We start from the raw sequence: 26502 nt of genomic DNA on the forward strand, positions 1-26502 counted from the left end.
TCTTAACTGCAAATGTAATGTTAGATGCATTGTTGGATTTCATCAACAATAAATATGAAGTTGTTTTCGACTCTGTCATACTTAAACTTGTTCCAACAAATGCTGTTAGTGCTCATGAGCATGGTCATTGTCTCTTGTTCCCTCTCTGTCTCAGGCCTCTGTTCATATAAAGGGGGCTTCATACTCTAAGAATAACCCAACCCACTCATCTTAGTGTGTCAGTAGGGATCTGTCTTTCTCTCTCTCAGCTGGCTATTTTCACTCTTCTCCTTCTTTTTCTCTCCCTATATGTCAGGTTTTTGGCCCCCATCTGAACACTCGGCTTCATTTCCTCATCCCTTTGATCCCTTCAGCCACCTCTGTCTCTCTTAACTTTTCTCTCTCATTATTCCTTTTCACCCACATACGCACTTCTCTCATCTCCGAGCGCTTCTTGTGCTCCTGACTCGCGTGGTCCTCACTCGCTCCTTCGCTGTCACCGAGGGCAGGGCTTGCAGGGTGGTGATGGCCGTCTTGGTCCAGTAGTCCACTTCTTTGAAGATCCGGTAAACCCAAACTTTCAGCTCAAACAGGACAGTCGGGCCGTCTAACTGTCATTGAGAAGGGGAGAGATGACCAAGCTCTGCCTTAATTTCTAACCAGCACTTTTCACCGACATCATGACACCTCTGTTGACATCAGCACCTACCTCCAATCCTTCCATGCTGGGAGTCAGGACCGTCGTGCCATCAACAGCTTTGAGGAGTTCTCCAGTGTTGATTAAGAGAAGCGACAGTCTGTCCTTCACCATCTTCCTCTGGGTCTCGTACTCGGCCTTATTCCCATTGCCCAGCTCCTCTTCCTCCTTGGCGATGGCTCTCTCCAGCAAGCTGCGGCACTGAAGCAGAGCAGAGTGGAGACGCCACAGCTTGTCCCTGGTGTCCAGCTGGGCGGAAGGAGGAGGGACGGACACCAGACGACCGTCCGCCACTGAAACATCTGCAGTGAAGCTCTCCTTCTTTCTCTTGAGGAGGAAAGAGAGAAAACAAAGAGGGTTAAAACTGAGAACAGAAGTGAGATTTGACACGGCCTTCCTCAGGGAAAGGAAGACGAGGAGGAGTTGGAAAGCGAAGTTCATCTGTGGAAGATTGAGAAATGCTTTCTATCAAGAACTAAACACTCTGACGTCACTTTTGACAGCAATTTGGCGCAATATTGAAGATCATCGTCCATGGAGCAAGAGATTTTGTCCTCATGTGACAGGAATTTGTTTGGGCTCACTCACATTGCTTCAGTGCATAAACACAGCAGGGGGAAAAGATGTTCCTGTGAGGACGAATTTGTGTTCAGCCCGATTCCAGTAAGGATTTATTAAGTCAACATCTGAAAGGTTAAAACGAGGCGGTTAAAATAACACAAAAAGCAGCACAGAGGCACGGAAAAAAAAAGAGTTCTGTAGGTGCAACGTATATAACACCATGCAGTGAATCAATATGCAGTGATATGACAGAACTTTCCTGTTGACTTTCCTGCTTCGACCGTATCCCAACATCACCTCAGACAGGCTGTGTCGCTAAAAGGTGAAGATTGATGGGTGGATGTGATGTTGTTGATTGAAATTGGTTGGTTGAAGGTGCTAATAGGCAGATTTTGTTACCTCAGGACAGAGCCAGGCTAGCTTTGTCCCCCTGTTTCCAGCCCCTATGCTAAGCTAGGCTAATTAAGCTGCTACTCTCAGCAAGAAAACAAATAAGCCTGTTTCCCAAAATGTCGAACTATTTTTTCAACTTTCATATAAAATCAATACTGGAAATGTACCTGTGATAAACAACACATAACGAAGATAGCACCTTTGTACATTATGTCGACAGGTCACTTCACAGGCATGATCGTAGCTGGCGTCAGCTTTAGTACCTGAGTGAGCTGTGAATCCCAGAGGCGTCCTTGTGACATTTTTCTGAGGCGTTAATGTTGAAGCCTACATGTAAGTTCATAGCAGTGTGACAGAGTGGCCTAATATGGCCTGTATGCTCTGAGAGTCAGTGGGTGAATTTATGTTTACTGCTCAGACTGCAAAGGAGGTCTGATTCAGGCAGTTATGGATACCCAGGGAAGAGATACTGTAGCCACAGACAATACTCTCATGGATCATTGTGAATCATGATAACATGCAAGGTTTGATTTAAGAGGTATCAAACCGATGTTGTAAATGAGTGTTTTCCCACCCAATGAATAGGCAAGGGACATCCCACCTGGAAAAAATAATACTGTGGCTGACAAAATGTTCAATCTGCATTGGATTTAAGAGGCAATTCCTCCAGGCAAGGAGAGAATACACAAGGGGCATAAATGCACATAAAATTCAGTATGACAGGCTATGACATATCTAATCACTCCGTGGTGCAATCACTGGTATGTGTGTGGTGCTGAAGTTTTAGCAGCTGCAGCAATATTTCCAAAAAGACAACTATGCACAGAGAGTCAGTGATAACGCTGCATACAAAACTGTGTCAGAGAGATGAATATTGAAGAAGGATAGAGGAAGGAAGGGTCAAATCCTGGGAGCAGAGTGGATGAAGTTATACGCCAGGCCGCTCCCTTGCTCTTGGCGAGACACATGAAAGGAAGGATGAGGCAAGGAACTGGCAGGAAACCAAGAAGTTTTAATAACTGGTAGCTCTCACACCTATAGGCAAAGAGACGCTGGCTTGTGGAAAAGAGATGAAGGCTTCGTGCCCAGGCTCTGATGAGTTTGTGCCAGAAAAACCGCCCACCTCTGTCATTCCAACCGAGTTCACCCCCTCCATTCTGCATTCTTACCCCCTGCTGTCCTAGACATAATTTCTTTCTCTTTCACACACACACACACACACACACACACACACACACACACACACACACACACGCACACACACGCACACACACGCACACACACCCTCCCTCTTATCTTGCTTTTGCACGCATCCCTTTCATCGTTCTTTCTTGTTCTCTCTCACGCACACGCTTTGTCCATGTACTTATTTCAAGCACACACACACACACACACACACACACACACACACACACAGAGAGAGAGACTTGCATACACCCACAAAGTTACAGACATGTGCACAGAGGACACGCATGACACACTCACAGAAAATCTATTAATTTTCCATTTAACCTTGGCCTATTTCTCATTCTCCTTTACCCACACAAGCACGCGCGCGCGCGCACACACACACGCACACACACACTTTTTTTCCTGAAGTATTCACTTCTGGACTCATAGTGTGATCTACAGGCAGGTTGTAACCAGTGGAAACAATAATTTCCTCTACTCACGTAAAGTTCCAGTAAGATGGAGCACTCATGGTGCAGCTGCTCGGCTACAGCAGCAGCCCGGGCCGCGGTGGTCCTGCTCACATCCGGGCCGGTCAAACGCCTGGTCCGCCTGGCTGCCATTAGACGTCCAGCTACGTCTGACGGGAAGACACTGGGAGCAGGAGAGCGACAGGTCGGCCCCTAATATACGCCCGTGTGCGCCTGCCCCATCCCGACAGCGCCGCTGCTCACGGCTCACTTCAGCCTGCCCTTCCGCTCCCCTTTGCGGAAAATCAGCTGGGGCTGCGTTAATTACAGCCTGAGCGCTTCTCGTCTCCAAGGTTTCGGTAAAACGAGTTTCCCAGTTTGATCAAGCCCCGTCTGCTCACTTGCTTATGTTACAGAGTTTGCGGCCAACTCTCCGCCCTTTCCCCCGGGAACCTGATGCCAGGCTGGAGGAATTTAACGGGACGAGCGGGGGCGGAGAGTCACGGAGGGGAGGAGGGAGGGCCTCGGTCACTTATTCATGAGGAGCTTATCTGATTTACTGGTAGTGACAAAGGCGAAGAAGTCTAAATTTAATAGGATGCTGCCTGGACTATTTCAGTCTGTTACACAAACATCACAGCAAAGGGATAAACTGTAAGGTTTATACTGAAGTATCCTACTGTAGGCTACTTTTTTGAGGTACTTATACTTTACTCGAGTCGTCCTATATTTCGGTTTTATGCTACTTTCTATGATCAGTTAATAAGATGTAATTGTTAGATATTAAATTCCCAGAAATACATGACCTCCTTAAGAAGTTTAAATTAGCTTTAGATAGATAGATAGATAGATAGATAGATAGATAGATAGATAGATAGATAGATAGATAGATAGATAGATAGATAGATAGATAGATAGATAGATAGATAGATAGATTTTAAGTAAAAGTCATATAGTAAGAATATTACAGTATCAATCATATATCCTGGATCCTGTCAATATGATATTATTGGTCCATTATTACCAATGCCTACATTAAGTGTGTGTGTGTGTGTGTGTGTGTGTGTGTGTGTGTGTGTGTGTGTGTGTGTGTGTGTGTGTGTGTGTGTGTGTGTGTGTGTGTGTGTGTAAAATGTGGTTTTGCTACACCATAAAACCATACTGCACCATACCATACTTTAAACAAACTGCAAGTACCAATTAAGGATTATTATGGTGTAGTATAAGTAGTATTAAGTAATTATTAAGTAGTAGTATTGAGTATTCTCTCCATCAAAATGACTCTGTAATGTCAGGACAATACAGTACAGAAACGAGAAGTCTACAATGGCTTTTAATTTGGAATAAAGTATAAATAACCTCAAATCTTGGACCCTCTCACGGGAGACATTTTCACTTGTCGTAGCAGAAAAGCAACAGGTGTAACCAAAGACATGAATGATGGTTTGTTCCATTTAGACTGCCAGGAAGCCATGTTAGTGAGCCAGCATGAATGATGACAGAACGCTCTCAGAGACACACACATATGGAGTTCAGCTGCTACGAATGTTGGCCAAACATGCCTCTCTGGACAAGTGTCCAGAATGTTGAATTTGTCATTAAACATATTCTAACCAATGTGTAGTTTACAGAGTCTATGAACTCCACAAAGTGACAGCACTTATTTAGAACAGCGAAAAACCTACAAGGCATCCTGGGGACGAAAAATAACCAAACACACACAAAGAAAAAAAAAAAAGAAAAGAAAAAAACAAGAAAAAACATTAAGTTATAATGAAGTATTTTAATAATCCTATTTTAAAGACTGATGTGGTGGCAGAGATAATGTTGCATCTTTCATTATGTAACTCTGTAAACACTGACACAGTATCCAACAATTACAATAAAGCCACTCACCAAGTAAAATGTCAATGTCAAGGACTGCTCACCACTTATTTTTGTAATATAAGAAAGGAAAAAGAAGTTATTAAAAAAATGCACAAACACGACCAAAAACATATTCCACAATGCATTACAAAAAATCTTACAATTAAAGAGATAAAAATGATTTCAGTATTTAAACAAATACTGATAATAACGTTTAAATTCGTCATGTGTTAAACTAACAATGTATAATGACAAAAAAACAACTCTATTGGCAATGTATTACATCACGTTGCATGAAAATGCTGAATGCTGAATTTCCGTTGCATGTCCTTCAGTTTCATAAATCACTTCATCTGGTTTGAGGATTCAGGAATTAAGGGTGTAATACCATGCCTGTCCTGCGGGTGTCAGTGCAGGCAAATACAACATAAACACTGAGCAGGGGCTAAATGACAGCAGCTAACGTTGGGGCAAACCTGGAACTGTCTTTTCTAAAGGAGATGGGAATAATTAAATATTTTAACTCTATATTCTTGTCATAAACGTAACTGTTAACGATACGACTCTAGTTATACAGGAGCAGTAGTAGTAGTGCGCTTCAATTCTGAGACCAAGTTAGCCAGCTAGCTAGCTTAGCTTCAGCTGATTTCAGAAGCATGAACTCCCTCGTTGGCTACGGAGTGTCCTCGGACTCTGACAGCGATGGAGATGTAGAGGATGTAAACAACGGCGGAGTTGGGTAAATACTCATTTAAAAAACATCTATCACAAAACATATAGCTCTAAATAATATTGAACTAGCTTACATTGGCTGTCAACGTCTATCCTTCGTGTAACTCCTAGTCTGCGTCTCTCTCTGCATCTTTTCTACCTTCAAGTTCTGTTAAGGAAACTGGTGATCAGGCTTCAGCTGTCAAAAGGACACGCAACTTCTTGCTGGAGGCTGGTTCAGCTTCCAGTGACTCTGACAGTGAACCAGAACCAGAGGAAGAGGACCCAGAGCACTCTTCATCACCACCACCACCATATCTCCAAACACCAGCATCTTCTGCAGCCTGCCTGCCTGCTCCTCGCCTGGGCTCCCCCGCCCCCAATAAGCTACCCCCTCCTTCTCTAAACACCTCCTCTGACAGCAGTGTGTTTGCCAACCCTTTCAAGGCTCAGGCAGACCAGAAGCTCAGCGCCTTGCAGAAACACGTCCCCCTCACAATGCAGGCCAAACCCTCTCAAATAGGAGGTAAAAGGATGTGTGTGTCATACAGGAAAGACGGAAGGTGCAGGTTTGGGATTAAATGCAAGTTCGCTCATGACAGTGACCTCCAGACCCCTGTCACTCCCACCTCCTGTCATCCACCTGTGAGTGACGAAATGCCAGATTCAGATCAAGTTGAGTCACATGTAGGTGGCTCGTGTTGTGGAGGATCCCAGAACCTCCAGAAGGAGATAAAGGAGGAAGAGTCGGGAGGGCAGCAAGTGAAGAAGAGGAAGGTTGGACTGAGTAACACCTTAATTCCTCCTAAACGAGCTATGAAGCAGTACGCCATGCAAAAGGACAGAGAGCGGATCAATATGTCCTGATGGATAGTTTATCAGCTGATGCACGGTGCTGTCATTAAGCAATAGTAGTGGGATGAGATGCCTTCTCCCTGTGTTGTAGAAATTGTGGACTGTCTATTACAGGATCAATTAATGATTCAGGCACAGTTACATCCGACAGATGCTTTTGTCAAAAGCGACTTGCCGTTTTAGTCCCTATAAACACACAAGAGCGATTTCTGGCTCTTGCTCAAGGACATTTTGACAAGTGGACAGCAGCTATAGTGGTCCCAGTTAAGAGAAATGTGTGTGGTTATGTGGGTTTTTCCCCCAAAATTGTGTTCTCAAACTGCCAGTGAATACACTTCATATAAATGTTAAGACATTTATTTACATCATATAAATGAACAGTTTTTGTGTTTTCTCTACCACATCCTAAATCAGAGCGGTGCAGCTTTAGTATTGACATATATTCCAAGGTTTCTATGTAGCTTTGCTTATTAAATGACATTACACTTCAAAAGGTTATAGACAAATTTGAGTTTGACTAATTCAGTGAGTGTGCTGTACTGTTATTTTATGTGTTTGTATGTGGTTTACAATGTCTAAAGTCACATTTGGGCTGCCTAGAGTGACAGAGGACTTTTTATGAGAAGTACAAACATAACACGGGTTATTGTTCCTTCAAGGTCTACCAACAGCCAAGCTTAAACATTTGCACAGCTGCACAGATGTCATTGAAAAAGGTCAAATGACACTGCCAACACTGCTAAAATATGCCCATTTTGTGGCTTTTTTCAGGCCTGTGAAACATCTTTTTGGCCTGTGTCTTTGTAGGTTTTGAAATGTTTCTCTTTGTGAGATTAGATTGTTTTCTGTTATAACTTTTAACCTTGTCAAATAAAGGCTTTACAGTAGATCTGGACAATAAATGGAAAAAATAGCTGCCTATTCCCCACACCTACTGGGGTCCGTTTACAGCTTTCTAATGTGTTTTGTGTTAATTCATAATATAAATAGTTGATTCATTCCAGTAGGAACCTTGATGCCACACACTAGACATTTGATGTGCTGTATATTACTAAGAGGTTTGCTATATTATTGCATAATAGCAACAGCTTTGCAACATAACCTCAGCATCAACACACACACTCACATAAAAGGCTAGTAAAGTTTACAAGACTGTTATGTACAAAGGCAACAACTTACACATACAGACACAGACAGATCTTTCCCTGATACAGATATTCTAAAAAGCTACCAAATATGACTATGAGTGAACAGTACATAATATATTGGTGATCCTACATTTACCTTAAACATAGCAATACAGTATATCAGGTCACTGATACATGATCTGCCTCTATCTTCTGATTTTTGTGCATGATCCTTGTTTTACATGAGGGCCTGCTGCACATGTCTCTCAGTGCTGTCCGTCAGAGCTTCCGCTTGTCCCGTCTGCTCCCAGACCACCCCGTCCTCCCCCACAACCTCTGTCTGCTGAAGGGAGCTGACTGACTGAGAGGAAGACGAGAGCACAGGATTGTCCAGAATAAAGCTGTCCCCGTTGGTCGAGGCTGGATCCTGGGACTGTGGATGGGATGGGGAGAGGAGAGGGGGGCTCGGGGCGGCTGTGTGCAGGGTCTGAAGCTGCTGTGAAGTCGCAAGAATGGGGATCTGCTGAATGTGGGTCTGGGACTGGCTGACCGGCTGGAAGGTCATTTGGAGGATTTGCGTCTGGCCCTGGTTCTGCGGCTGGGAGGAGTACGACTGAAGAGGCTGGAGCTGGGGTTGATGCTGGGTCACCATGGAGCTAGAATGGAGGGTCAGTTGTTGGATTTGGGGCTGCTGTGGCTGCTGAGCGGCCTGCACAAACTGGACGGGCATCTGGAGCTGGAGGTGAGTCTGCTGCTGGTTGTCAGCCGGGGAAGGGGGGTCAATGGGGGACAGGGCGATCGTGACTGGCACCTGCATGGTATGGAGGCTCTGGTCTTGTCCCAGTAAAACCACCTGGTGACTCACTTGTTGGGCCACATGACCCATCTGGGACACCTGAGCCACTTGCTGGCCAACTTGCCCTTCCTGGCTCATCTGGTCCGCCTGCCCCTCCTGCCCTATTTGGCTCACGTCCAGGCCGGTGACGTCTGCCTGCATGGGGTGTCCTGGCAGCTCCAGCAGGGAGGCAGGGGTTGTGATGAGGGCGCCAGCATTGGCTGCCAACGCCTCAGCGATTAGCACCTCAGGGTGACTCTTGGCCTTATGGGCCACCACACAGTCCTTCTTCTCAAACTTCTTGCCACATATGGAGCAGGAGAACTGATAAGTGGCATCAGCATCGTGCTTCTTCATGTGCCAGTTGAGAGACGCCTTCTGACGACACGTAAAGCCACAGATTTCACACCTCGGGAGAAAAATTGAAAGACAACGCATTAAGTAATCAAACTGGAGAATAAACAAATGTCAAAAACAAGAGTATTGGTTCAAAGTACTGACTGTAGGGGCTTCTCTCCCGTGTGAATCATGCGGTGCACAGCCAGGTTGTGGGAGCTCTTGAAGGCACGAGCACAGAACTCGCAGATGTAGTCCCTCTGGTCTTGAATTGCAAAACACTCAAATACAGATGCGTTCTCCATATACGTTCATCAAAAATTACAACAGGAAACGGTCACAGACAGATCAACGTACCTGTGTGATGCTTTGCATGACGCAGCAGCTGCTTCTGGAGGCGGAACAGCCTCCCACAAGACGGGTGAGGACAAACGTACTTCTTCTTGAGCAAGTGCTGATACTTTATATGGTGCTGGTGAGCAAGAAAAAGAAAATGCAGATCAGTATATCAGCATTTGGATGGAAGGGCTGGAAAAGTGAAAACTGTCACTTTCCATTTAAATCTACTGAGGTTTTGTGTGGACCTGCTGTATGTGTGAAGAGTTGTTTCTCGCCTTCGCAAGTTACCAGCCTTGACAAACGAATGTGTGATCAAACTATCAGTAAATTAAACATGCAATTTATTGGGAGCGTCTGAACATGTTACGCAGACGCCATTATTCCTTTCAGAATGGTGCAGATACCAAACACCTTGGATCCAAGTTGACTTCCCAAAAACACTTCACCAGGAAATAGACTTGGACCCCTTTTAGCATTGAAGCAATTAATCAATTAGTAATTACAGAAATTTAATCAAGCAATTTCAGGATGCCACCCTGGACTATTTTGCTGAGACAGACCTGTAGGTAGCGAGGATGGGCCAGGACCGTCCCACATCCCTCCATTTCACAGCGCACATACTGCACTGGAGGCTTCTTCCTGTGTGGGCGAAGCACATGTCACTGTCACTGTCACACTATTCAAACCACACATTAAATGGACCTCCTTAATATCCCACGTATCCAAATTTGTCGCTCATCATGTAATTTCTGGATGAAATTAGATTTCATCTTAAAGATTAAGATGCCCGAGAACAGATATCAACTTCACCGTCTCTTTGGCAGCCGCGGCGTTTTGTCATCTTTTTTCCGCCGACCTCTCCTAACAGACAGACAAAAGAATATTGCAATGAAAAACAAAATAAATGCGTAGTATTTCACATCCACAGCTTAACTTCAAGAAAAACACAACTCTTGCTCACTAGACATATGAGCAATTTAAACCTGTGCTTACTTCCTGGGTCCATCTGGGTCCTCCACCGTCTCTTCCTCTAGCTTCACTTCCTCGTCCACACTCTCCAAGTTGTCCGAACCTTCAACCTTTATCTCAGCAACCTCCTTTTCTTTTTTAGGTGCCTTCTCTTTCTCTTTCTTCTCCTTCTGTCTCGGAGGAGCTCTGCGCTTTGGTTTAGGGACATCCCTAAAAAAGAAATATCCAGTTACTAAACAACAAAATATGGTGCCTATGTCCAATCATGTCAGACACAAACAAACACACACCTCTCAGCCTTTGGGTCGTAGCTCTGGTCATTTAGGTCATCTCTGAAAGGAACATCTTCATCAGTGCTGAGGCCCTCTTCCTCCTCTATGTCACTGAAAGCAAAGCAACAAATCACTTGATGCTAAATTCCCCATCTTCTGCGTGGGGTCAAATAAGCGCACTTGAGATGCGGACCTCTGACTCTGCGGCTGGTAGTTGCTGTCCTGTGGGTCATCCTGAAAAGGAGGGTCTTCATCATCCAAGACTGGCTCAGCAACATCCTCGCTTTCCTTCTCCTTCTTTTTACTGAGACAGCATGAGTGTGAGACATGTCACTGAAACACAGCACCAAGCTTTACACTTTATACAAGTGAGATACTGAACTTTAAAAGCCACGGGCTTAGTGGGGCCTTGATATCATCATAAGATCTGCAGTATGTTTGATATATAACAATGTTATGCATCCTCTCTACTGTTAAAGCTAATACAGGAATGATTGTTCATTTTAAAATGATACTGTATAAGCCCAGAGTCACACCAAGTAACTACAAACCTTCCTGATCCCCCATAATCACACCTTTAAACAGTCAGGTCACCCAAATCACAATTAAGCAAACTTTCCCAATTAAATAGTTAAGAAAAGTGAAACTATCAGCATGGTTGGATACTGAAAGGAAAGAATGTTTTAAAGCGACTGTTTAATTTATGCTTTGACGCTTGCAAAGTTCATATCACGCTTTACCCAAAGGGCCGAAAATATACTCACATTTCATACTTCTCTTTAATGTTTAATTCTCCTTCCACTGCTGCATGACAAAAAGAGAAATTCACCAGTTTCACCACAAAAGCACTCTTACCCACCAGAAGCTTCAATTTTAGATATATGCGCAAATTTGTGTAAAAATCCTGAAAAATGTAAAAGCCATGAAACACAAAACACCTCACTGCAGTCTAATGCACTCTCTCTCAGTGAGTTACTGGACTAGAAGGGACTTAACAGGCAGTGCTGATCCCATTAGTTACACTGAAAATTACCACCTTCCCATATCAATTTAACTAAGATGTCACTGAGGGTTTTCAGAATAAATATAAATAAATATATCCTAAAAAAAATAAAACTGTCACGAGCATGAGGCTTCAGCGTCTCTGCGTGAATTAAAAGTCCACATGCTGAACCATTGTAACTCACTGTCAACAGGTTGCTCACCAGCTGGATTCTCCATTCCAGGTTCGGTTTTACACACAGGCTTGGCAGAGCCGCGGACAGCCCTGCCAGATGGGGGCTTGGCACGAGCCTGGGCTGGGGGGCGTCTGGAGGGAAGAGCTGGAGTGAAGGAGCAGAAGCATGCCATCAAATACACTGTGAGCTATGAAGTGCAGTTAAGACTTAACCACACATGCAAGCTCACTATGTTTGACATGTACACATTAATCCACTTGCATATGTATGCAATAGGATTTAATTTAAATGCAGGCTTAGTCAGAGGCATTTCAAAGAGTTTCCCCCGCTCAACATCCCTCTAATTACCTTGTGCATCTGTGTCAGGTTTCTTGGGGTCCTCTGAGCTGCAGAGAGGAGACAAAAACACTGAGACCTGACTTTTTTTTAACCCACAGGGAGTCATGCCATTATCCACCATACATCTAATAGAACAATGCATTTAAAAGTTGTAGCACTGAGTAAGATTATGATAATTTGAGAAGCCAGGTAAGTTTTACTCCACCCTCCCCGAGCAGAGCTGTAGAAAGGGGACGAGCTATGCTGAAGGCGTGCTTTTTGCAGGAACTGACCCCACTGACATAAACACACAAGTTAAAAGTCTGACAGGCACGTCGTGAACAAATGCCGCTGTCTGTGTGCTGGGAATTAAAAACTCACTCTGTGCCTTGAAGGCTGTCACCTGCGACCCCCCCTCCAGCCTCAGCCGAACCCGCTGATTCCAAATTTTTCTTCCGCCTCGAGTTGGAAACTTTCCTCCGCTTGGTCGCACCGGTGTCCGTGCTCAGTTCGTCCTCGTCGTCGTCGCTCTTGGTGTCCTTCAGCCAGGCCGGTACTGCCCTCGTCGACCTGTCTCTTAAAACCCGTCCTGAGCTCTGCGGGCTCGACGCTGCCCCGTTAACGTCCGTTAATGAAGCGGAGACACCGGACCTCGGGCGGCCCGCCCCCCGCTCTCTGAGCCCCCTCCGCGGTGTGACGGTCGTACTGGTGGTCGGGGTCTGCTCCGCGGCCTTGTCCTCCGCCGGCGCTTCGCCTTTATTTACATCTCCGGTTCGGTCACCGGTCCGTTCCATCACCGTGAGGACACTTCAGCTAAACAGTTGCCCCAAATTCCGCTTCAGCTCAGGCAGGTTTACTCGCAATTTGAGGAAAAACAGGCTGCATCTGGTTAAAAGACGTTTTGATTGCAAGCGGCCTTTATCCAACAGTGGGACATTTTCTGTGATTGCGTTGGGTTCGTCGCAAATTAAATACATATATTTATTGATTAGAAATGTAAAACTTTTCTTAATTATCTATTCAGCAATAAACCGATATCATTTTAAAGAAGCAGACACTATTTTCGCCTTCTTAAAGCTATAGTAAACCTACTTATTCGCCCGGGCCTGGAGCGCAACCATTTTGTGCGCTTTGTTGCGTCTCCTTTAAGCCAAATAGAAACTGAGGTTACGTTCAAGAGCGGCAACACATTTCAGCAGCTACAAACATAATCTGGATTTCCCTCTGTGCCTTTGTGCAGATGGAGTCGGCCTAGCTGCATTGTTTATAGATCTGCAAAAACGGCAGCAGCCGCGCAAAGGCACAGCGCGCACGAATGAGTGCCGCGGCATCATGGGAACTGTAGTTTTAAGTTAGATGACCGCCGCTCCGACTTTGTTTTATGGATATTTCTTTCTTTTTTGTTGTTGTTGGGCTTTTATCACTTTAGGATAAGAAATAAGAATGTACAGTCCTGCGTATGATTAGCAACGGAGTTTAATCTCTATAGCACAATAAACAACAATAGGTTTAAATAATACAATTTTAATGTGATTATGTCAAAATGTCTCCATACATGCAGAATACTTTGTCTGGCACACTTAAAATCAGGTGGTTTTCAGTATATTTTATTCCCTGGCCTGCAGTATTTTTGTGTTCTGCACTAAATACATGCATAAATTACAATATTTTTACAACATTCATACTGCATGGGAATATCTTCTCCTTGCATGTGTTGAATTCATATTCTAACTTACCAAAGATTAAATGTGGTTTGTTTCCTACAATATTGTGAACTGGTGGCTGTGTAGCTAACATGGCTGCCAGCGCAAAGCCTGCACTGCCTGGTTGGAGCTGTGCAGCTCTACTGCAGGCTGCTCCGATGGGTACCATTTACCACCAGATGGCAATATTGTCTTAAATGTATAACTCATCTCTGGCAGCATGAATTGTCTTTAACTTGGTTTAAAATCCTTATGCCCTCAGTCAGTGTGATAAAGTAGGTGTGGTGTTGATGGGTTTATTAAGGAAGTATGTCGCAGATAGTATTGTTATGAGATGAATCACTCTCGCTTCTGGTTTGGCAGAGTCTGTAGAGGTTTGTTAAACATATGCTGATCATGAACACAGAGCTGTAAGGATTCACAAACCACCATGAAAGATTAACAGAGAGGGCAAAAGCACAGAAGAAGGTTTTGATCTGATTGCACTGAATACCAGGGCCAGCATACTGGTTCTTTCTATTATTAAAAGCAGATAAGGTAGGTAGCGGGACCACGTGTCATGATTTCTGAAGTATACTACTTCTGAATATATTTTTATTACCACTGAGTGATCTGCATATTAAGTTTTCTTCTATTCTTTGATTATCACTTAATCCCATGCATGTTAAAACAACACAATCATGAATGGCACATTTTTGTGTGTATTCTACAAGTTAAGAGGTTGATCTCTGCACACATGTGTTCATGAACATTATCTAACTTGAGGAATGATCAGTTTCTTGGTATCTATCCTACAGACACCATTATTAAAAATAAGTCCCAGTCATTGATGGAATGCCTCTGCACAGTAAAAGTGGCAGCACCACAGAGCAGAAAATACTCCATTACAAGTAGAAGTCATGCATTCAAATTACAAAAAATATTAGCTTCAAAATATACAAAAGTGTCAAAAACAGAGGTTCTCATTATGAGGAATGGCCCAAAAATAATCAATATTATATTATTGTTTTGCAATTGTTGGTGAATTAATGTGTACACCACTTAAATACTGCAACTGCAGCTTGGTTGGTTTTGAAATACTTTATGTACTGCAGGGTAGTTTGTGAATTTCCACACTGAAATTATTAATAATAATACTTTAATAACATAATAATTAAATATAAATAAAAGCAGCTGTAGTTGTAGCAGTTTCTTTTGTATTATTGAATCTGTAAAGTCAGTAGTAACTAGCTGTCAAATAAGTGTAGTGGCAATATAAGTACAATATTTCCCTCTGGAATATAGTGAAGTATAAAGTAGCATAAAATGAAAATATTCAAGTAAAGTAAAGGAACCTCATAATTATACTTATGTCGAGTAAATATACTTAGTTACTTTGCACCAGTGGTCTTCATCATTGGCACAGATGTCACTAGTCGAGCTGGATATTTATTCTGTAACCTGTCATCACATTTTAATGGTTAGACTGCTGGCTGATGGGTGACACTGTCCAAAAAACTCTGTGTACCTGTGACTGCCCTCCTCCTGTACACACTGTCCCGCATGATGAAGGCTACTTATGTTCTTAAAAGCCTCGCTGAGTTCCTCGCTGGGGTACAACATGTTTCTGGAGTAAAGTTGACCCACCACAGAGAAGTTTATGAAACATCCTTCAAACACTGCTCTCTCTCCTCTCTGCACCATGACACATTGCTTAATCGTAGCTGACATATGAGGTCAGCGATGGGTTTGCATTCACAGAGGTCAGACTCAAAGTCCTCTGCCTCTGGACCTTTAAAGAAGCTTCGGACCCTTTTTGTACTTTCTACAGTTAAGGGGTTTAATCTAAAACTAAGTCTGGCTGAAGTGGTTTAGACAGTGTCAGTGTGTTTAATATGCAGACAAACAAAATGAATGACAGCACTGCATCCTTTTGAAAATGCTTTATTTATCTACTTTATCACTATAAATATAACAAGACTGAACAATCTTTTTTTTTTTTTTTTTTTAAACAAACCTTCAGATAGAAAACAGTCTGTATAGTTCTACAAAGGTATAGCAAAGGGCACATTTTGGCAATAAGGCACACACTAGAAAGAGTTTAAATGGTAACACCTATGTTAAAGTAGGCATATGGAGCTCCACACCACTGACACGAGGAGCAGGAGGAGTTCATCCCACTGCTGTAGTGTGGCTGAAATGCAGGCAATAGAAATAAAGCGGGTGTTTTGAGTGGGAGACAGGGCCAGACGTTTTTTTTTTTGCCATCTAACACATGAAGTGTGGACGGCTATTAAATCATCGTTAGACCTTTAACAGATTAACCAAAACCAACATGCAGTTGCAACACCAGCAGCACAGTGCCAATGGGTTGTAGCACGCACAGCGGACCAGTTTTAGTCTTTGCTGTTGAAACTGACAAAACGAAAGCCAAACCAGAAGGCCTTCCCACTCATAACACTAAATCCAGTTCAAAATAGCAAACAGAATATTACACATAACAAAAACACAATAACCTTGAATTTTAAAAACTATTGGACACTTTGGCAAAAAAAAAAACAACTTTTTTTTCTACTTTTGTTACTCTGACTTTTTATCCCTAAACAAGGTGTAAATAAAGAAGAGAAACATGTTTTAGAATATATTATACCTTTTCTTCTTACTTCATACACAACACATGTAATGCATATATTAAATATATCCTGACTTATTGTCACCATACAAGAAAATAATAAAAGCAGAAGCCAAATGTAGGCGATGGAGTGAGATGAGACTTTGACAAATATGCCTTATTTGCTGTGGATAATCAATCTTTTCATTTAGCTTCTTGCACCATAACCTTCTCATTAACAAGCTCAAAATCCAGGCCATCCACACAGTCAAACTCCTTATGTTTTCTGGGTAAAATGCAGTAAAAAAGAAAAAAAAAAATCTGAAAACACAGTGAAGAATAATAATAACAATAATTAAAAAAAACAAACAAGAAAAAGCTACTAGAACTGGTTCAAAAATACAAGCCAGCATACAAATTGCGTGCTTGTGCACAAAGATGGCTGTTGTGGAGTGTGACTTCATGATGGGCAGCTGCTTGCATCCGTTGTTTGTGTGCATGTTTGCGTGTTGTGGTACATACATGCATGGCTACTTGTATATTTCAGCGTGAGGTATTGCTCCACTTATCCCCAGTCCAATATTACACTTGTTTTCAACACACTGCAGAGTTTAAAAAGTGCCTACGAAACATTCATCAGGGTTACTTTATGTTTAATGCTTTATCCACGAGGACAAACTCTGTCACACACACAGACATTGAAACTCGCCCAGTTCACATATGAATTCATACTCGGCATTTAATATCTCTTCATCTTAAAGTCGCAATCTCTTGCCTTTTATAAATAGGTTTTAAGTGCACCTCGGTCAAGCACAGTTTGGAGGACGAGAAATAAAGAGGAGACAGATATATATATACGGAGTGTTAACGCAGGAGCATTCAGAGAAGAGACTACAGCAGAGAGGTCGCGCTGTCGCATCTGGCTGCAGAGACTGAAGCCTACGTCTCACCACAATACAGTAATACCACTAAATTGGTTCATTGGAAATATGAGGGAAGAAAACCCCAGTTTCCATGTGAGTCTTCCCTCTTTGTGCCAACCACATGGGGCTTTCCTTTGCTATGAAAGGCACAATGACAAGTGAATGGTAGCACATACACTTTATGCAGATGTAAGGCACTGTAGTCAGGCACAGTCTTTCCAATAGCATGTGACTGGAGTGTTTGTGGCGTGTTTGGATAGAAATGCAGGAGCTCTGTAAGTGACAAGAGTGCTCCAGTCTATATAGAAAACTGTCTCTCATTTCTGTCCATATTTGTTCACCTTTCAAAAGTCAAACAATTAAAAAAAACAATAATACAGAAATATATATAAATGAGAAACAAAAAAACTAACATCTGTTCAGTCTTAGTCCCCTGTCAACGCAGTTTCTGAGGATAAGAAACATCTCTGTGTACATGACGTTGCTGCCTATCAGGTTTATAGATAAACCAAGTTGGCCATCATTGAAAAGGCTTTCCAGTTTTCTTTCTCTAATATTTGTTCACCAAGGAATCTGTCAAAATAATATTATTCAGCTGACAAAATTTCTTCAAACAAACCCCAATGCAGTATATGTTTCCAAAAGTGAAAATGGGAGAAAAAAAGCAAACTAATTATAGGCAAATGAACACAACACTCAGAACCTTCATTTAAAACAACTAAAAACACAAATAAACCTAAATAAACCAGAAAGTACCACACAAGCATGTCTGAAGCATACACAATTATCCACCATGGACGGACAGCATCACCTACGGCACGTAGAATTGGCTAGAATACTATATATATTAATGAAGAAAAAAAAAACATTTGTATATCCAAAAGCAGTTGTATACTGTGGTATCCTCTCTTGTCAGTAGTTCCTGTTGTACTTTTACTTTCTTCCAATTGACTTTTCTTTCTGAAAATACGTGCTATAATGGTCTGTCTTTGCTGCCACCCCAATAATGAGAGAAACCCACAGAGAATAAACTTTAAATATGAATCTTCTCTTCATAAATACTTTAATGTACCTTCAGTGTTTCTGTCAGAGACACAGAGAGGGAAAGACAGAGAGGTGGGAGTTGTGACTGTTGTTATCGAGACTGTGAGTAATGCTTGTTGTTTGGGGAGGGGGGAGGTGATTGTCACACAGGTAGGTTTCCTCAGTCTCTCCTCTATGTGTGTCATACTTTACAGTGATGCTGCCTAAAGTGGATCCAGGATATGCTCAGGCCAGTTGGTCGGACAGATATGAGATATCAGGTTGTTACTGTTTCACTGTCTGCTTTCTAAATATTTCTTCAAACGACATTCCTTTAGAGCTTTTGAACGTTCACAATTTCAAGTGATGCTTCTGTATGATGGGACAGACTGCACGCTGCGGCGGTTGTTCAGTCACAGGCAGGGAAACTTTGTTGCTGTTTCACGCGGTCTGACCCTCACAATCAATATGTCTGGTAGACATCGTGGATGGGCAGCTGGAAGGCTGTGGCGGGGAAGGCCTGCGGGACCGCATAGCCTGTGTATCCACCGTATGCTGCAGCCGCCACCGTTGCATTCTTCTGCAGAGCGGCCAGAGCTGCTGTGTTGGCAGCGTAGTTTGTGATGGGGACGTATCCAGCTCCATACAGACCACCAGCTGCTGGGATGCGCTGTACGTTGTGGGCCATGGCATAAACGGGGGTGATTGGACGGCCCTGAGAAATGCAGGAAGAAGTGATGGAAGAAAACAGTACAGTGAGTAAGATGATGCCTAAAGCCAACTTAGTGTACATTTAGTACATTTCTGAATGAATGCATTCAATCCCACAGTATAAATATGTAATATGTGTCATGTAATCTAAAAACTGTAGACCATGAATCACCCAGGCTTAATATAATAATAATATAAGTTATTTTATAAATCTAGAAATACCTAGTAATGTAAAGAGAAATCGCTCTCTTTCTAGCCAATGATATCAACACTTGAACACAACATGAGATGGACATTTTACATCTTTATCAGTATGAATCAAACATTTTCATGTGTCTGTCATAATGCACACCTGAAAAGGTGGAGGGGTGGAGACTGCAGGTAGGACAGTGGCAGCAGCAGCAGTAGCGGTGGTGTGTTCAGGGTGTTGCATGGCCAGAGGGTTGATAAGGTGCTCCACCGTGTGCACCTTTCCCTCCTCCATGAGCTTGGCAGCAGGAGCCGCACTGAACACTGGGTACTGCCCACCCAGAGTCGGCAATGCCACTGCACATAAAGAGACACAAGAATGAGAGCTCGGATAATAGAGCGAAACACTGCAGTCGACAGAGCGTAGCAAGAGATGGTTAATATGTTTGCATTCACAGTACAGGAAGGAGGCAAGCACATACATGCACATGCTCAAACAAAAACAGACACATATGTGAAGGTAATCTATGAAAGGGGTGATGGATGCTAAAGCAGTGAGGGATAAATAAGATGGAAAGGTTGAGGGAAACAATTTGGGTAAGAAGGGAAAAAATAAGAAATTACACAAGTTGGCGATGGGGTGTGATTCGGATTATGATGGCGCTCAACTGTGGATTAACCTCAATGCTCCAACACATACACACACACAGAGCGAACACAACGTCAGCCATTGTTTCAGATGGACAAAAGTCTTTTCAATCCGGTGGCGATCCTGTGATTCCACACAGACCGGGACTAAGACTGAGACCCCAAAGATTGGGGTCAAATCATTCCAGAAGAAGCATCAAGAAAGTCCACTTTAGAAAACAGTCCTAGGGTCAGCGAGTATATTACATCACTTACAATGACAAATTGTTACATATTCAATTCATGTTGAAATAGTAATCTGGTAGGTTTAGTAACTTTTGCGTTTAGTAATTCAGGATTAAAGAATAATACCAGTGTGTTTTTTTATTTTGCATTTCTATCACTGATGTGTCGACATTTCATTTTTGTGCTGTGTAAAAACACAAGTATAATCTAGATGATCCACTCACATAAACTGCCATAGTTTCTGTTTTATGTCCTAATTTGAGTTAGCAGTTTGTATCAATATGATTGCACTTCCTTTTGCTTACTGTAAGGAAACAAGGAACACAGAAAGAAATGGAATTATGCAACAGGAAATAATCCTTTAAACTCCACTTTACATCTTTACTGTCAGCTATTTCAGTCTGTGTCCTACACAATAGACAATTTACATATTTACAAATCAGAACAAAAAGAGAGTAAATGTCCTAAAAATCCAATTACATACAGCACGCAAAATCATGACGATTGTGTTCATGTAGACTAAAGGTACACATCAGCAGATGGGCCTCAACTCTACATAACACTGGTATTATTCTTTAAATGATTATAATAGATTGGACTTAATCAAAAGATGAGATAAATAATCTTTGTGCTACTTTGTGCTTTTAGTGTTGCATTTCAATTCTGTTCTGGACCAAAATGTTTGTATTGCTAACAAAGCTACAGAATACAACTCATTGAGTTGACATCTAATAACTTCATATTGTGAATAGAAAAGGCAAATCTTTTTGTGACATATATGTTTAGATATTTGTTATACATCCATGTCATTCCTGCCCTCACTAAAAGAAAAAGACAAGATACTGTCAGCCACCTTTGGAGTTGAATGCATGTGTAAAAGCAGAGTGTGGAAGCTCCAGTCCCCATTTTACTATGGCCTTGTTCAGAAGAAAACAGCAGTGTGTGAAAAAACATGGTTTCCTCATTCAGTTTAATGAAACCACTGCACTTGGAGTGCCAAAACAGTGCTGTTTTTGGTCTGAGCACCCGGTAAGACAAATTTCTGGAGGACAAAAGAAAGACTTAGGAAGGTATGACAGCAGTTACTTTCTGGTCATGTTAGAAAGGACACAAATATCGCACCATTTCTCTTTACTTTAAATAGAAAGGAAGTCCTTTTGCACCTGACCATCCAGCAACAACCATAGTCTTGATTTATAAAGCATTCCTCAAACCACAAAGGAGAGAGAGACAGAGAATTATGAGCTGGAAGGTTTGATAAAGGCTTTCGAGATGGGCAAGGATATGGATGGATATATCTATCTCACTGACTTGTGCCAGGTTTGATGCCAACGGGGTTGACAGAGGCAGCGAGCTCCAGACTGGGCATCAGCTCATAGGGCTTTTCAGGCTGCTTGGTCTTGCCCTCGTGGTAGCGGCTGTAGATGCCACGACCAGCAGAGTAACCCCCCAGGTATGACCCCCGTGGTCCAGGGGTACGGTTACCTGCAGCAGCACGACCACGACCTCGCACAGTACCTGCTTAAAATACAATTAAAGTAATATGATGACAGGGGTTGTGGTTTAGCATCTGGGCAGCAGGGAGAACTGAAAGTTGTGTGGGGCAAAATCTAAGGCAAGATTTTATGATGGGTTCAGAACTTCTTTTAAAGGTCCTCTCAAGATATCAGGACTCAGGTAGCAAAAAAGGGTCATTTAGCTCTAATTTCAGGCAATCTGTCCATGACGTGCAGTTGCTATTGGATATTGCGTAGGGTTTTGGGGGTTCTTTGAATCCAGTCTGCCCTTTTTCCTGAGGACTATTCTGACTCTTAAATTAGATGCAGCTATGCAAGTTCACGGCACTGTGAAATGGTATTCCGAAATGTTGTCAGCAATGTTGGGATCTCTGCAATAACCCAGCGTGAAATGGGAGGTGACAGTACAGCAAGAAAAGTATGGTGTTAGAAAATGTATAGTTTGTCACATGGCAAGAAAGCTCATTGTTCATTGAAGGAATAAGTAGGAATAAGGATGTGAGAGATTACCATTGTTCTGTATCATTGGGGATCCTTTGGAGAGAAAACCAAAACACAATGATTGTTGAAAGTCAAATAGATTTTCCTGCCACCACCCAAAGACCATATACAGTATAATCAATCATCAAAGGTAATGGGATTAGCATTCATTGATCCATCACCTTGTTTTGTCTTTGCCTTTTAACAACAAGTCTGTGATTCTAAGCCACAAACCCTCATCAAATTAAAGAAAACTTTTACATTGCACTGTCATCAAGATTAAATCATTATTATCTTAGTCATTAAGGCCATTTAAAAATCATAGCTGGTGTGATGAGGTGTGTTTGTCATTGTTCCTACATTAGCATCTTTTGATGTTATTATGAGATGTTTAGCAATGCATTGGCCTAAAGAGTTTCTGCTGCCACCAACATTTACAAAAACAGATGGCTTTCAGAGAAACACTGTGGCTTTTGCAATTGATCATTATTGGTACAAAAACAGAAAGAATGAATTCTAACCTTTGACGAAGTAGTCCCTGTTGGGTCCGATGAGCGTGTTGTAGGGATAACCATAGTAGGCCAATGTGTAGGGATCACACTGGTAAACATAGCTCTGCTGAGTAGCCTCTGGAGTGGCAGAAGCTCCTTTGGAGGCCTTCTGACGTGAGTACTGCTCTTTATCCACCGGCTTGGCGAGCGTAACCTCGATGCAGGACCCTTCCACCTCTGTGCCATTGAGGTGGTCCATGGCCAGGACTGCATCATCCCGAGAGTTAAAGTGGACGAAGGCATAGTCACGGATTTTCTTCACACGTTCAACACATCCAGGATTCCACTGGCTGAACACCTGGTTGACAAAGAAAATGGGTGACTGGTTAAGAATGGTTGGCTAATTGTACCTCTTCTTCTCAGGTATGTTTTTACCCAATAAAAGCATGCATAATGAAACCTCTCAACTGAACATCCAGCCACCTGTCTGATTGTCTCCTCGCTGGTCTCCATCATTAGATTCCTGACATAGAGGATCTTCACTGTCTCCATAACGTCTTCATCCACATCTATCTCCGGCTCAGCCCAGTCCACTGCGATCTGGTGGCCCCAAAGTTGAATGCGTCCAGGCATCAACTTCCTGCGAGCCATGGCGGCTGCACGGTGTGACTCATACTCTACAAAGGCAAAGCCTCGGTTCTTCATCTTGTCTGCAGCGCTGGCATAAACTATCACATCTAGTACCCCTTCTGTCACCTTGGAGACCTCCTCCAGGATCTCCTCACGCTTTTTGGTCTTGGGGATGCCACCAATGAAAAGACGGCAGTTGTCCACGGAGGAGCAGACTCCCAGCAGCCGCCCGGGCCGCACTTCATAGTTGTTGAGCTCGCGCACAGCCCTCTTAGCCTCATGTTTCTCTGTGTACATCACAAATGCATACCCTCGGTTCTTCCCATCAAAGTCCATCATCAGTCGCATCTCATAGATGCGTCCTACAGACTCAAACACTGGGACCAGCTCATCCTCATAAACGTCCCGCGGGATCTTGCCCACAAAGATTTCACATCCACGGGGTGGAGATGGAGCATTCCAACCAGGGGGAGGGCCATATTTACGCTGACCGTTTTCCTGTACCATACTGTAGCCAGTGCGCTCCATCAGGGCCACCAGTGCAGCCTCGTTGGGAGCACCTGCCACTCCCTCGGGGATGTTGATCTGTCCATGAAGAGAGTGGTGGGAGGCACCAGCGGGTTTAGAGGGGGCAGCGTTGTTACTCATGTTCGAGGAGGAAGCAGGATCTTCGGCTGTCATTCTGACAAAACCATCCAATCAGAACTGAGGCCTGAAGAGGGCAAAGAAAGACAGGTTTGTCAAATTACATTAAACTGTATGAACTGCAACTGCTATCCAAGAGACAACAGGAACTACAAGAAAAAAGGAGGATACTGCTCAGAAGCATTTGAAGCTTGTCAGTAGCAAACCCATAATAGGACTGCTTGTTGAAACAATGACAATGACCATCAATTTATAGGCGCAATCGCATGCAAGATTACTAAAAAGCTAACCAAGGGACATAATGTGACCTGGACAAAGCAGTGAAAATATAACATCTATAAATACCCAGAGCACCTTCCCCTATCAGTGGTTTTACAACCTTGTTTTGTTGAGTTCTTCAGATCCCTTGCTGACCTCTAACCCCTATCAGACAGAATGAAGGGCTGTAAACCCTGAAACCTCCAGCTCAAGGTTCACTGAGTTTGAATTGGTCACATGCTTAGTATGTGTGTGGGTGTGGGCGTGTATGGGGGTGCATGCATGTGTGTGTGCCAGAAGTTAAACAAGTTGGAGTTAAGCTATATAAGGAATTTTGTGTAAAATATGACTTGGTGACTCCATATTGTGACAAAAAGCTGTGCACATTAATCCAACTTACACACTTGCACAAATCTATTGCACACACACACTCACCACAAGAGGGTGTAGGACTTTTTACCTCTTTATCATGAGTGTTAAACTGTGTGTGGGTGCAGCTTTTTCTGTGTGTGTGTGTGTGTGTGTGTGTGTGTGTGTGTGTGTGTGTGTGTGTGTGTGTGTGTGTGTGTGTGTGTGTGAGAGAGAGAGAGAGAGAGAGAAAGAGAGAGAGAGAGAGAGAGAGAGAGAGAGAGAGAGAGATTCTGTGTGTGTGCCACTTCATTAAGGGCTGCAGCCCTATAAAAGGAACAGAGAACAATCAGAAATCGGCTTTCCAAACATAAACCTCTTATTCTGTTATTTTCCAACGCTGCCAGCATTCAGAACGGAAAAAATCCACAGCATTTTAAATCCCCAAATCTACACACTGCGTACAACATGGAGGCAGCCAATCACAGCAGACTACAAAGCAAACTACTTTTTGTTAGGCTAAACGTCATAAAAGCAAATAGGCCAAATAAAAAACAACCTCATGCTAGTTAGGCGGGCAGTGTGTGTGCGTCACAGGATAGCCTGGACTTTGATGGGGATAGCTGAGGCGGTCAACAAAGGTAAAACACTACTAAGCCAAGCAACCATGGTAACGCACACACTCATTTGACTTGACCCAATATCCCACTCTCCCACACAGACACACACACACACACCTGTTCACTTGTTAGTTCGCCCAAGGCTGGAGGGCTTAGAATTACCTGAAACCTGGCTCACACCTCTTCCACAGAGGAATGAGAATGATGCAAATGTCAGCTTGATAGAATAAAAGAGAGATGCTTTAAATATCATAAATGTTATGTACAGAAGACAATAAGGTCAAAACGGACAAAGAGGAATACAAAATGGCAAGAATGGGGAAAGACAGGATGTTGTTTTCTCCTTCTATCTTTAGCCAGTAGTTGGTTGCTGCATGTTGACATAGGTCAAGATGACATTAGATTATATAAAAACATCATTTTCAACAGAGGTACAAGGGCATCTGTCACATAGAGATGCATTAGCGAGCACGCAGTTCCTTTTATTGCACAAAAAAATCAAAAACACATCACTCAAGGTTTTCCCAGCAGCCTGCGTGCTTATTTCTGTGTTGCTTTCTCTCCGCTTCCACAGCTCGACGTGCCCTCGCTCTGTTCTTTCTATTGTGTGAAGTGCTAACATGACTCCATCTCTTATCAGCCTTATCTTGCCAGACTGATGACAAAGGGAGGACAATATTCACTTTGGGAGTTCTGCTCGGTGATTAAAAAAAAAAAGAAGCTTTGAGGTCAACACTCTGTGTAACATACAGAAGTCAGTTTAAACTCCCTTGACTGGATATTTTGTGTGTGTCAAAAGTGTGGCATTTTCAGTGTTCAGTCTCAGTGTGGGGTGACCTGCTTCCTGCTTTTGACCACTTGGAGATGTTCCTAACTTCCTCAGTGCTGACCGCTGTTGTGCTGAGGTTTTTCCTTTCTTAGGGGAGATTCAGGAAATCACAGCACTATGTGTGAAAAGTGAAGTAAAAATTGGATGTTGTGTTACAAATCTCTCTTCCTTTGCATAACATTAAGAAAATGATAGTGATGAGTGTGTATTTGGGATCTTTTGGCGTCAAACTGTATCTGAGTTATCAGAAAACTTGAGATAACAAGAAGCCACAGAAGAAGTGGGGAAGTAATGCCTGGTGAAAGAGGAAATAGAGAAAATAATACACAGGGACAAAAACAATAATTTGCTTGAAAGCTTCATTATACCTGGTGCATGTAATCGTGTGTGTGTGTGTGGGGGGGGGGGGGGCAAGAAAACTGAGGCAACAACAGGTAGATGATTAACTGCGACAAACTCAAATCACAGCCTTCACTCACAGAGGGCATAAAGATTTACGGGTGACGCCTCCGTTTTTAAGAAACTTGATTTTTAGAGAGAGAGAAGTTAGAACTGCTTGCATGTGATTTCTCCTTGTCGCTGCAGCACAACAGGAA

At 42.9% G+C, this 26502-nt stretch overlaps 4 protein-coding genes across 14 annotated transcripts in view; 1 reads left to right on the forward strand and 3 right to left on the reverse strand.

Moving 5' to 3' along the window:
- Positions 1-239: 239 nt before the first annotated feature.
- On the reverse strand, positions 240-3702 carry cntf (ciliary neurotrophic factor). The gene is made up of 3 exons (XM_070972075.1): positions 3304-3702; positions 689-1003; positions 240-590 (listed from the first exon to the last, which is right to left on the reverse strand). Exons 1-3 carry the CDS (start codon positions 3421-3423, stop codon positions 417-419), a joined length of 609 nt encoding a protein of 202 aa, XP_070828176.1. The 5' UTR covers positions 3424-3702; the 3' UTR covers positions 240-416.
- Positions 3703-5554: 1852 nt separating this feature from the next.
- Positions 5555-7631, forward strand: LOC139345007 (uncharacterized). The gene is made up of 2 exons (XM_070983458.1): positions 5555-5875; positions 6015-7631. Exons 1-2 carry the CDS (start codon positions 5793-5795, stop codon positions 6712-6714), a joined length of 783 nt encoding a protein of 260 aa, XP_070839559.1. The 5' UTR covers positions 5555-5792; the 3' UTR covers positions 6715-7631.
- zfp91 (ZFP91 zinc finger protein, atypical E3 ubiquitin ligase) lies at positions 7046-13228 on the reverse strand. 2 transcript variants are annotated; one of them, XM_070983449.1, is made up of 12 exons: positions 12458-13228; positions 12107-12144; positions 11786-11902; positions 11345-11384; positions 10774-10884; positions 10599-10691; positions 10333-10518; positions 10150-10200; positions 9900-9978; positions 9358-9472; positions 9166-9265; positions 7046-9073 (listed from the first exon to the last, which is right to left on the reverse strand). In XM_070983449.1, exons 1-12 carry the CDS (start codon positions 12868-12870, stop codon positions 8068-8070), a joined length of 2349 nt encoding a protein of 782 aa, XP_070839550.1. In that variant the 5' UTR covers positions 12871-13228; the 3' UTR covers positions 7046-8067. The 2 variants fall into 2 exon arrangements, with proteins under 2 accessions (XP_070839550.1, XP_070839542.1); XM_070983441.1 differs by having other exon boundaries at positions 7555-9073; positions 11768-11902.
- A 2498-nt stretch (positions 13229-15726) lies between these two features.
- The window catches only part of rbm47 (RNA binding motif protein 47), a 33268-nt gene continuing 22492 nt past the window's right edge, over positions 15727-26502 (reverse strand). For 5 of the 10 annotated variants that reach the window (XM_070971314.1, XM_070971311.1, XM_070971317.1 and 2 more), the window contains 6 exons: positions 23060-23918; positions 22607-22934; positions 22116-22139; positions 21400-21609; positions 19379-19572; positions 15727-19030 (listed from right to left, as the gene is read on the reverse strand). In XM_070971314.1, coding sequence (XP_070827415.1) covers positions 18779-19030; positions 19379-19572; positions 21400-21609; positions 22116-22139; positions 22607-22934; positions 23060-23887 — 1836 coding nt within the window. In that variant the 5' untranslated portion in view covers positions 23888-23918 and the 3' untranslated portion in view covers positions 15727-18778. The remainder of the gene's footprint in view (positions 19031-19378; positions 19573-21399; positions 21610-22115; positions 22140-22606; positions 22935-23059; positions 23919-26502) is intronic. The other 5 variants (XM_070971325.1, XM_070971343.1, XM_070971334.1 and 2 more) reach the window with 5 other exon arrangements.

Source organism: Chaetodon trifascialis, chromosome 2, assembly GCF_039877785.1.
Source record: "Chaetodon trifascialis isolate fChaTrf1 chromosome 2, fChaTrf1.hap1, whole genome shotgun sequence".
NCBI classification, from domain to species: Eukaryota; Metazoa; Chordata; class Actinopteri; order Chaetodontiformes; family Chaetodontidae; genus Chaetodon; species Chaetodon trifascialis.